This window comes from Ammospiza nelsoni, chromosome 9 (genome assembly GCF_027579445.1).
Source record: "Ammospiza nelsoni isolate bAmmNel1 chromosome 9, bAmmNel1.pri, whole genome shotgun sequence".
Taxonomy (NCBI): Eukaryota; Metazoa; Chordata; class Aves; order Passeriformes; family Passerellidae; genus Ammospiza; species Ammospiza nelsoni.
In genome coordinates, this window is record NC_080641.1 from 26692649 (window position 1) to 26704553 (window position 11905).

Genomic DNA, 11905 nt, shown 5'->3' on the forward strand with positions numbered 1-11905 from the left:
CTATGTCTGCCTTATTTGAAACTGGAGTCATAAAAGGAGCTTCAGCATCATTCTTGCTCCAGAGCTGCTTCTGCCTGTTGGGGATGACCCTTCTTGCCACTGACTGGTGCTGGGGGATAAGGTCAGGGAGGCAGGATGGCTATGAGAAGCCCATGTGGTACCTCCACTGCTTTCATGGGGCTGGCACAAAGGACAGAGTTAGCTCTTATGCTGGTGCAGCCTTGGAGCTGCCTCAAACTTCTCCTTGCTACTGCCAAATGCATTCCCAGTCCTTTCAGCACTTGGACCCAACCCAGCTTCTCCCCTGACTCTGCTGAGCTGCAGAAGGCAGGAGCTATGACCCAGGTGGTGGAGGGCTTGCCTGGGCCCTTGCACTGACATCTCGTGTGATGGGATATGAGCTGGGCATGAAGCCAGGAAAGAGCTCTGTGAGCTTGCTTTGAAGGTGATCTGTGTAATCAATCTGCCTGGGAGCAGCTTGTGCTGTGGGAAGCAGCCTGGGCTGCTCCAACAGCCTTGGGCAGTTGCCTGTTCCAGGGAAATCCAGCCTTTTGTTGTGTTTACTGCCGCTTAGGTCTTTTTGCAAGCCATAGTACTGGGAAGTGCAGTGTGGGTGTGAGCTGAGGCTGGAGTGAGCACCCATATCTTGCTCCCTGCACACACCCTGGCCCAAGACTCCAGGTATGACACACAGCTGGACAAAACTTCTTTATTTCAGCTGCTCTCTCCCTACAGCTCTACAAGACTGGTTGGACACAGAGGCATGTGCTACTCGAAGTAGACCCCATACACTGTGGCTACAGCAAAGAGGGAGGCGTTGGAGAAGGTGGCAGAGGCAAAGCTGTCGGTCTCAGGGTCCCACAGTCCCCGGCTGGCCACCAAGAGGCTCTGCTGGCCCTGCTGGCCCAGCACCACGTGGCAGACCAGCTTGTAGCGGGGTGGCACCACCTCCTTGGCCTGGTTCTGCAGCAGCTCAGTCAGGCTCAGGGCTAGTGGGGCACTGCCCTGGGCACTGTACACTGTGGTCCCCAAGGCACAGGCCAGGGTCCCCTCCAGCACCCGCTGCACCTGGTCCGCATCAAACCTGCAGCCTTTGTCTGGCCCTATCCTGTAAGTGTTTTCAAGGCGGGTCTTGAGGATGGGTTGGAAAATGGGGAGCCCAGAGAAGCTGACACGTCTGTGGAGCATCCAGGAGGGCCGCCTGCTCCCCAGGCCCATGCCGAAGGAGCTGCGGCGGCTGAGGACGGAGTTGCGGCGGGAGAGCAGAGGGGGAGCTTTGCTGTCCTCAGGGCCCCGGGCTGGGGCTGCGGGCTGGGACCCACGGCGGCTACTGCGGAGTGCAGGGGCCTCAGTGCTGCCTGCAGCCAGCACCTGGGCTAGCAGGGCTATCTCTGGGACGGGCTGCTCAGCCATGGGATGGCCTGCAAAGGAGATGTACCTGGGTGTTAGGTGAGGCAAGTGTGCTGTAGCCTCTCCATTCCCCTGCATCTCTGCCCTCAGCAAATCCCATGCCTTCTGGCATGTGAGTCTGCAAGAGATGAGATGCAGAGGGGCTGGGAGATCCATGGCAGCTGTCTTCCCTTCTCCAGTGCCTCCATGCCCATCAGACTCAGCCAGCTGGGGCTGATCCAGTGTGGTAACGCATTGTCTGCACAGCTCTCTGCTCTCCCACCCCCAGAACTTCCCCCAGCACAGGTGAGTGACTTTTTCCCCAGTGTTTGGTCTGCATACCACACTTACCCAAAGTTCTGCTACTGTCCTTCCGGAGTAAACCCAGGGGACTTGTCTCTGGTGGATATTGCTGCCCAGGACCAATCTTTATCTTGCAAGTTGCTGTGAGCAGAGCCAAACCTGTTGTGCTCCTGGAAGGTGAAGTGTTGCTACGTGACACTGTAGGTCTCCAGGGCTGTTCTGGGGCATGGCTTCTGTAACTCCTTGTTTCCTGGTCCCTGGACAGCTCTGTTCCCCTTCACTCCTGCCCTCTGCATTTTCAGCTGTGTCAGCACAGGGATGTGGTTACTCCAGCCATGGTGCCCTCCAATTTCCCTGGCAGCCCTGAAAAATGCAGGCTGGTGTTGGATGTGCAAGAGAAGAGCAGGGGGTGGAGAGTAGCCCCTGTGATCACTACTTTGTGCCCTGACTGTGGGCTGCACTGGGGCTGGGCCTTCCAACAGCTTGATTTTGCTCAGACATTTGCATCCTTAGGCTACTTATGCCCCACTGCACCAAGGGAGAGTGTGTGTGGGTGGGCACCCACTGAATCATATAATCACACAGTGGGTTGTATTGGAAAGGACCTTAGCGATCATCTAGTTCCACATCACCTGCAATGGGCAGGGATGCCACCCCTAGACCAGAGCGCTCAGAGCCCTATCCAACCCAGCCTTGAACACTTCCAGGGACTGGAAGCACAGCTGTGGCATGTGCCAGAGACCCTGCTGCTGTAATGCCTGGGAATGAGCAGGTCCCTGGGGGCTCCTGACCCTGCTGGAGTTTCTCTCTGCCAGTGGAGCCCAGCCCAGCTGGTACGACACGGCTGTTCCATCAATGTGCCTTTGTCTGGCTTGGCTGCCGAGCTATTTGAGGAAAGTGGAGACGGCATTTGTGTTTCTATCTCCAGTCAGAGGTATTTATAGCCTGCCTCTGACTAGCGCTGCCAAGCACACTGCCAGCTGGACCCCTTCCCTTGGGGTGCTGCCTCAGCTCCGAGCCCCATTCCTGCCTTCCCTTGCACCACCCACTGACAGGCAAGGGTGGATCCCTCCATGGGTAATCTCCTCCTTGGGCTGCTTGGGGCTAGCCAAGGGTTGGAGAATGGCACAGCACTTGGTTTGGGCTTAGGTGAGCGGTTGCTCTAGGGGGTTGATCTAGTGGGTGGCATCCCTGCCCACGGCATGGGGGTTGGAAGTAAATGATCCCTTCCCACCCAAGCCTTTCTGTGAGGCTGGTGATGCTTTTTTCTGCCTGCAAGCGCCTGTACCCCAAGCAGACATGAGAGCTGCAGGGCTCTGGCCTGGGGCATCGCAGGAGAGAAGGCTTCCCCCATTTCTGGGGACAAATCTTCCTGCTGGGCTCCAGTATGCTCCAGTGCTGCTGCTGGGGACTCAGCCATTCCCAGCAGCTTTCCATGGGGGCTGTGCAGGTGGAGGTGAGGGTGATGTCCGTGCGTGTCTGCCTTTTCCAAATCCCAGCTGCCAGCCTCCCTTCACCCCCATCTCTCTGCTCCGCAGCAAAGCCGCCAGCTCGGGCCGCACCGTCCCCGCGCCAGGCGTGCCAGAGCCAAGCCCCGAATCACGGCAAGGAATTCCACTCGCTGCAAGAGGCGGATCAGCCCCGCTTCCCCATCCGGCGAGTGCCGGACGGAGCCGCCTTGGCAGCGCGGCTGTGCTTCACGCCTCATTGTCCCATGGCTCCCTCCCACCGCTCCCCGGCAGCCCGGCCTCCAGCCCCGGCGCTGCCTGCCAGGTTTCCCTAGCAATGGGCCGTGCCGTACGACGCAGCCTGCTGGCTTCCTCCCCGCGGCCTCCCCGGGCTGGCCGGCCTCCCGACAGCCCCGGATCGCCCGCCGCCATCCTCGGGCCTCCTCCCGCCGCCGCGCTCCCTGAGGCCGCCCATGGCCGGACCCGGCTCGGCGCGGCTGCAGGGCGACGTGGCCGCCTTCAGCGCTGCCCTGCGCACCCTGGTCAACAACCCCCAGTTCAGGTGAGGGCTCGGGCCGTGCCGCCTCCCCCCGACACTCCTGCTGCTTTCCCGCAGCCCCGAGCCCTCCGGCTGGGGCCGTTGGGGCCCGCAGGCAATCCGGGGAGCCCCGGGCAGCTGATGGGGCCGACGTGGCTTGTGCAGCGCTCCCCACACACCCGCATGCCAAGAGGAGGCCAGGCCTGCCCCGGTGTAGCCCACCCGGCACAGCCATCCTCTCTCAGGAGGAGGGAGAGCTCCCGGGTGTGCCCAGACCCCCTCTGTCCCCCTGCATGGTGCCAACAGGGCAAGGCAGTTTCCCAGGATAAATCCTATACTGGGGCTCTTGCCCTTGTCAGGAATGGGGGTACATTGAGCTCCCCAGGAGCAGCGTCCTCCCTGCTCAGTTCCTCTGCCACCTGGCTTTATTGGTGCTTTATCCCCAGAGGGCATAGCATCCCTCCTCACAGGGTTTGGCATTCCTGCCACCTCTTGCCACAGCAGAGAGCAGAGATGCAGATGCTGCCTTGGCTTCCCTCACCCACATGGTGTGTCCTGCCTGGCTGTGGTCCTCTTCACCCACTTCCTGCTGAGGCCTGGCCAGCCTATCTAACACCAGAGCTATCTAAGGAAATCCCCATTCCTGCTGAAATTTTTGGCCACCCAGAAGAGAAATTCCTGTAAAAACTCCCCAGCCACAGCACCAGGCAGTAGAGGAGTGGCTGACAGTGCCTGGTCATTCTCAGCCTATATCCTGCTGCTTACATCTTTTAACCCGTACCCCTTATCCAGCATCCTGCAATCTGCATCCTGCAGCCTGAAATCTGTGCTCTGCATCTATCTACTTTATCCCACATCCTGCATCCTTTCTCCTGTAGCCTGTATCTCACAGCCTGCACTCTGTAGCTTTTGTTCTTCATCCCACATCCTGCAACCTGTGTCCTGCTCCCAGACCTTGCATGCCATCATCATAGCTGGCCTTCCACATCTCAGCCTGCATGCTGTGTTTTGCTTGCCCCTCTTTACCTGTGGACCTCAATTGCAGAGCAGTTTGTCATGATCCCCCTTGCAGGAGCAGTCATGGATGACCTGTTGGGCTCTGCTCACAGCACCCATCCTGCCCCAGCTGTGTGTCTCCTGATAGACACTTGGGATGACGCAGTTGTCCTTCCTTCTGGTAGGCACATACACCAGAAGTGTCCTGTGGGACACTCTGATGGTTTGTGCATGTCCTCATGGCAGTCAGAGTTTGAGTGGTGTGTCTTCTGCTCATTGGCCTGCTGGGATGGAGGAAGGAAGAAAGGGATAGATGGGCCATCGCCACAAGTGTGCTCAAGCTGGTGACTCCATGTCCTTTGCCTGCTTCCTTTCCCCTGATCGTGCCCTCCTTTTCTGGAGCCATGGAGCTGGGGAAACATTTTGGGGAGGGGAGGGTTATAGGGGATCAGGGCAACAGGATGGTCCCTGTGCTCTGCTGTATGCCACAGGCTGCCCTGTTGGGCCAGTGCCAGCCCTTCTGGCAGCTGTGCCAGGGACTTCACATCCCTGAGATGATGAGTCAGTTCCCATGAGTCAAGGAGGCTGATCCCGGTGACAGCAACGCTTTCCTTGGCTCTGCTATGCCAAAAGAGAAAGTAACTTTCTCCAGCTGTCCTTGGCCTTTCTCTGCCCTGCTCGGTGCCAGCACCCTGGGCTCTCTGTGCTTTCCAGGGGACCTGTCATGCTCACCTCGCCTGCAGCATTCAAATGGCTGGAAAGAGCCACCAACAAGGTCCCCTCTGTTCCCCTGTTGGGACAAATGCCTGGGTTAAAAGTAAAGGGTACTGTCCCCCTGTGCCAGACACTCCTGTGTGCCCTGTCCCAGCCCAGGGAAGGATGTGTCCTTGCTTTCCAGCACTGTGTCCCTCATGTCCCCTCTCCCCCGCAGCGATGTGATGTTCGTGGTGGGGCAGGAGCAGCAGAAGGTGTTTGCGCACCGCTGTGTGCTGGCGTGCCGCTGCCAGGTGTTCCGTGGCATGCTCAGCCAGGACTCCTCCAGCAGTGTCCCACCCCAGGGCCCCTTCATCCTGGGCAACGTGCAGCCTGAGGTCTTCCTGGCCGTCATTGAGTTCCTCTACACCAACAGTGTCACCCTCAACAGCCACATAGTGAGTGGGGATGGGGCTGGTAGGGACCATGGACGTGGGAGGGACAAGAAGGGGATGCAGGGGAAGGGGTGCTTTGCAACTCTTGGTGTGCCAAAATTGGAGGTGATGTCTTGGGACCTCTGACTGTGTATACCCTGGATGGTGAGAATGGGGACACCACAGCAGAAGACCTAAATTTTTCTTCATGCTGCAGCCTTATCTCGCGTGCTCCACTCAGGAGCTCCTTTACCCTGGGCAGCTGTGCCCATCCATGCCCCCACACACTGATGATGACAAGGTCCCTCTTCCCTGCAGGCACTGGAGGTGCTGACCTCATCGGTGGAGTATGGCTTGCAGGACCTGTGCAAGGTACGGTGCTATCTGGGCTGTGGGCAGTGGCCCCTGAGTGTCCCCAGGCTGGGCAGCACCCCAGGATGGTCCCTGCATGGCTGCTAGCTGGAGGTGCCTCTGAGGAAAGCACTGTGGTGAATTACACAGCCTTGGCCCTGTTTTTCTATCCTGGAAAGTCTCTCCAGTGGGATCCCCCTTGAGGGGGTGCAGCAGCGGCCGGGAATCCCACAGGGGAATCCCGAGAAATCACGTGGAAGGACGTGGAGTTTCACATCTCCTGCACAGCAAAGGTCAGGAGGAAAGCCCCTGTGCGTTCACCCACACGTGCTCTCTGGTCATCTGACAGGATGATGCAGTTAGAGAGAGCCCCAGTGCTGGGAGCAGTCAGCACCTCAGCTGTGGTGCTGCCAAAGCTGTGCTGCTGCGGGTGGGAAGGTTTTGCGAAGGCAGCAGGGACACAGAGGAAGGGTGGGAGCTGAATGAGGAGGGGCCGGGGAGCTGAAGAGCTCGGTGTTGGGCAGGGCAGCCAGGCCACGTCATCAGCCTGATTCCTGAATTACAGCCTGGCTGAACACGTGAGCTGACATCTCACACCCAGACTTCCCTTCCGTCACACTGGGAAAGTACCTCAGGAGCTGAGGAATTGTGGGCTCCTGTCTGCCAGAGTGGTGGGTTGGGACCTGTGGGAACAAGATCAGCCAAAGGCCAGATGTGGCAGAGCGGTCAAACAGCTGTCTGGGCAGGGAAGGGATACAAGGGGTGTTTAAGAAAAGGGGGACCTGGTGCTCCTCTCATGAGTCACAACCCACCACCCAGCAAATGCATCCTGAGAGGGTTGACCTGCATAGAGGAGGGGTGGGAAGGAAAGGGGCTGACCAAGGACAGCTGGTGAAACCATGTCAGTGTCCCCAGCTGCAGGGTGACCTCATATCCCTCCTGCCAATGACTCAGGGCCCCTTCTGTCCCAGCTGACAGCTCCTCCCTGCATGTCACATCCCCTTGGGTTTCCCAGGGACTCTGGTAGGCAGCTGAGATAGGCAGGAGAGAGGTCCCACTCATGATAAACATGCTGGTTTGGCTGCATCCCACCTGCATCATCTGTGTAGGGGATGCAGCTGGAGATGCTGTTCCCCCTGCAGTCACAGCCAGAGCACCACTGGCAGGCAGGGCTGGGGCAAAGCTGAGAGCACCCAGTGCACTGCAGCTGGCACCAGGATTGTGCCCTATGGCAGAACATGGATGGCATCTATAGACAGGATTAAGGAACCCACCTGGGGCTATCAGATTGGCTGGGTTTGGTCACATCAGTCTTGGTCCCTGTCTCCATCAGTGGCCAAGCTGGCTGCCCACATCCACACTGCAAGGCCTCATGCCACAGGCCAATGCTTATGAAATCCTGGGGGACTGGATGTACCTCTGCCCCACATTCCATGTTCTGGGGGCTCAGGGGATGCTGAGAATTTTGTGGGGGCATGGCAAAGTTGTGTCCCTCACTCTGCCCAACCTCTCCCTGTCTTACAGCTCTGTGTCAAGTTCATCAAGGACACACTGAGTGTGGAGCAGGTCTGTGAGGCTCTGCAGGTAAGAGTCACACCAGTGGGGTCACAAAGGCTTAAAAATAACCTGTAGAATCTTGGGGGCAGGAACAGACTTGACCCTTCTGTTCTCACTGGACAGTGGGGCAAGATTTCCCACTCACCCATGGCCCAGCAGCTGTCCTGCCAACTCCCAGACCATTGGGATTGTACCAGGGCTGCAAGGGACAGTGGGCCACGAGATCCTGGCAGAGAAGTGTCTTCTCTGTCAGCCTGAGCAGGACTGGCCAGAACTCCACAGTGCCAGGGCTTTGTCATCATCTGCATGAAAGTGGGAGGCACTGGGTTTTGGGGAGCCAGTCCCAAAAGTCCTGCTGAGAGTTGAAGCACCTAAAAATAGCCTTGCAAAGGTCCTAATGGCCCTTGCCATGCTACTTGGTGGGACTAAGGCTGCTCTGCAGAGAAGGGGTATTTGTTTAATCTCCCACAAGCTGAAACAATCTTGGGGTGAGGTGCCTGCCTTAGAACACAGAGCCCCAGCCAGATGTGGTGCCAGACCACTGCGACAAATGGAGCTAAAATTGGCCCAGAGGAAACAAAACAAGAAACCCCAAAACCCCAGAACAAAACAAACCTGAAGAAAACAACTTGTCTGCCCTCCCCACTTATGTCAGCACTGGTCCCCTGCTGTGGTGGAGGGGGACATGATGTTCACCCTGCCTGTGCCGGTCCTGAGTACCCCACACGCAGGGGCTGCTGTGGGGGGATGGGGTTGTGCCCTCCTGGTAACCTGATGGGCAGTGCCAGCCCTGGGATGAGCATTGCTCAGTAGGGCTGGGAGAACATGAGAGCAACCCCAAATTCCTGCTGCAGTGGGGGATGGCAGCTGTGGGTCAGGCTGAGGCTGGCAGCAGGAGTATGGGGTGCTTGTGAGAGGCTCTAAGCTGATCCTGTGCCCACACAAGGAGCTCTGGGGACTGGTGGTTTCATGTGCCTGTGGTGTTACCTTGTGAGAACAGCACCAGGGCTTCTTCTTGCCCACTGTGGGCTCGGTGAGGTGCCTGAGCAGAGGTGGAAAATCACACGTCTGCTTAGAGTGTGACTGGGTGACCATTGTGGGCATTAGAGCCACCAAACATTTGATCTTGGGCAGGCCAGAAAAGGAGGGGGGGCCTTGGTGCCCCTTCCTCCCCACACTCTGCCATGGTACCCAACCCAGAGGGATGTGTGCCTCACCTGTGCCCCTGACAGTGCCCATGTTTCTGTAGGGCTTTGGCAGGGAGTTCCTCCTGCCCTGCACCCCCTTGCAGGTGTCTGTGTTGTCTCACAGGCTGCGGTGACCTATGGGCAGGTGGACCTCCAGCAGCACTGCCTGGCCTTCATCGAGGGCTGCACCGCGGTACGGTGGCAGGTGATGGGGGAGCATGGTGTGGGGTACCCCAGGGCATGGGGGGCACGTGGCATGGAGTACACTGCATGAGGCAAGGACAGGATGGCTGGAGGCTGGGAGAGGACCAAATGGTACTTGGAGAGAAGATGCTGGGTGACTGGCAGAGGCAGGCTGGGGGTTACTGGAGTGCCAGAGGATTGGAGTTTGTATTGGGTGATGCTGGAATGCCAGGCAGGGATGGCACCAGGATGTGTCTGATGGATGGGGGTGGTGGTTGTGTGGGGTCTTGGTTCCAGCACCCTGGTGTTGTGGTGTGCTGGCAGGCAGTGGTGCAGACCCAGGGCTTCCGTGAGCTCTCTGACGTGGTGCTGGCGCGGGTGCTGCGCAGTGACCGCCTGGCCGTGGATGAGCTGGAGCTGGTGCAGGCTGTGCGGGAGTGGGCACACGTCAGCTCGGTGAGTGTCACGCAGCAAGGCCACCCAGGGGTGCCTGGGCCCCCACCAGCCCAGGCTGGGAGTGTAGGCATGCTGTCCCTGAGCCCAGGGCTCTGTGATGCACACAGAATCTGTGTCACTCCCCTCAGGCCCCTGCCTCCCCTGGTGCCCAGGACATCACCAGCCTCATCCCTCACATCCTGATCTCTCACAGGCTGTCCTGGAGCGTCCTGTGCCAGAGGTGGCTGCCCTGCCAGTGAGGGAGCTGCGTCTGCCCTTGCTGGCACCCAGCGAGCTGGTGACGCTGGAGAGCCACAACCAGCAGGACCTCCTCATCCCGGTGAGCTGCTGCCTGTTCTTAGTGTCCCCTGACTGACCTCCAGGCCTGGAGGGTGCTGTGGGATGGGCTGAGGAGGACCACACTGTGGCAATGCTGATGCCCCCATGCTCACAGGTGGAGAACATCGCTGCAGCCTGGCGTGCCCACGCTCTGAGGAGAGGCAGCGGGGTGCCCTCCCGCCTCTGCCGTCCCCGCCGGGGCACACGGCCCCGCGACCATCACCGTCACCTCGAGCCACACGCCAAGTAGGGGCTGGGCAAGGAGTTTTGTCCAGCCCAGCCAGGGACTCTGCAGCGGGGCAGGCAGTGGGGCTAGGCACTGATGCTGCTGTGGCCAAGAGCATTGATAAGGTGCTTTGTCACATGTCACAGCGTCAGGGCCAGGGCAGGATGCCTGGGTCACCCTAGAAGTGGTGCAGGGGCTGGGGTAGGGTGGAGCTGGGCTATGCAATGGGTGCAAGGACACTGCAGGCTGCCCAGATAGTGATCCAAGGGTGATGGGGCTGCAGAGATCTCTGCGGGACGGGGATCCAAGATGACCTCTGCCTTCCCCGGGGCCGTGCTGCCCTCCCCTGGCAGCGAGGCCGTGCTGCAGTGGGAAAAAGCACCAGCAGCTGCCTGGGCAGGGGCACAGGGACCCTGGCGTTTGGAGGGGGTGCAGCTACGAGGGGACACATGGGCTCTTTGCACGCACTGCTGCACCGACAGGCTCCCAACCCCCGCCAAGCCCTACCAGCAGGCCACACACACACAGGACAGGCTGCCAGCCCCACCAAGTGCCACACACACAGTATACAGCTCTCCTTGCACCCCCCATTGAGTGTGTGCACACAGCTGGGTCTGTCTCAAGCACACATACCCCCCCTTCCAGCTGTGTTCCCCAGGAGAAAGGGCCGGACACAGCAGGTAATTTATATATAATATATATATTTACTCTTTAAAAATAAACCTTCAGTCCCCACTACCGCCTGTACAAACTACAAAAATAAACCTTTGCTCTCTTTGATATAAATAACTTAGATGGCGTGTTTGGGGAGGGGACTGCCCGCCGTGCCCACGCCTGGCACGGGGACAGGGTCCCCAAGGCCACCCCTGCTCAGTGGCAGTGTCGGGGGGCTTGGGGCCGCAGGCACAGCAAACACCGCTGGAGTTAAAGTGCTGGGTAACGGCGCAGACGGTGCCCGGGATGGGGACAGGGATGGGGACAGGGGCTGGCTGCAGGGACAGCCCTGTTGCACGGGGACATGGTAAGAAATACCGTTTCCCAGCAAGATGTGCCTGGTGGCACCATGGGAGCCCACGTCAGCGTGCAGCGCCTTGTGCGTGCTCAAGCCTGTGCCATCCCCTGGACAGAGCACAAGTGTGACACAGGGGCTGTGGTCGTGGGACAGCTCAGGGGCTTGGCACAGCAAGGACCACTCCAAGGATCTCCCCCTTCCAAAACCCTGCCTGTGTGCTGGGGAGCAATAGGCTCCCTTTCTCCACTGTGGCACATCCATGATCTCCAGCCTTTCCATACTTGCCACTGGGGAAACTGAGGCATGGACTAGCATGTTGGAAGGGGTGAGCTGCCCATGGAGTGGGGGCATGAACCAGGTCTGTGCCCCCAGGCTCCTGCTGCCTCCAGTGGGCAGCCCTGCACTGGGCAAAGGGTCTGCCCGCTCCCTGCCTGCACCCTGGGCAGCTGGGTGAGACTGTAGGCTGAGAAATAAATCTTTTAAAATAAGCTTAAAAATATATATCTCTCTATAGATAGTTTCCCTTTGCAATAAATAAAGGTGGGGGTGCCCACCCTAGGCCTTGCCCATGGCATGCCAGGGCATAGCTGGCTCTGGGGCTGCCCCCTTATCAGCACAGGGGGCATCAGGGCACCCTGTTGGGGTACCCCAGCTCATGGCCTGGGATGGGTGGTCCCAGGAGGAGGTGATGGGGAGCAGGCAGTGACCCCACAGAGGGGGAGCTGGCATGGCACCGAGTCCACCTTGCCAGCAGCTCCAGAAACAGAGGGGGGAGTTAGTGCTTCCATTTCTGGGGGACAATAAGTCCAGGGCA

The 11905-nt window shown here is 59.0% G+C and overlaps 2 protein-coding genes across 2 annotated transcripts; one reads left to right on the forward strand and one right to left on the reverse strand.

The window, feature by feature from the left end:
• Positions 1-768: 768 nt before the first annotated feature.
• On the reverse strand, positions 769-1413 carry DYNLT4 (dynein light chain Tctex-type 4). The gene has a single exon (XM_059478803.1). The coding sequence runs from the start codon at positions 1411-1413 to the stop codon at positions 769-771; it is 645 nt and encodes a 214-aa protein (XP_059334786.1).
• Positions 1414-3525: 2112 nt separating this feature from the next.
• On the forward strand, positions 3526-11022 carry BTBD19 (BTB domain containing 19). Its single transcript, XM_059478198.1, has 8 exons — positions 3526-3702; positions 5606-5825; positions 6120-6173; positions 7677-7736; positions 9021-9089; positions 9404-9535; positions 9729-9854; positions 9969-11022. The coding sequence occupies exons 1-8, from the start codon at positions 3614-3616 to the stop codon at positions 10101-10103; spliced, it is 885 nt and encodes a 294-aa protein (XP_059334181.1). The 5' UTR covers positions 3526-3613; the 3' UTR covers positions 10104-11022.
• The last annotated feature ends 883 nt before the right edge of the window (positions 11023-11905 follow it).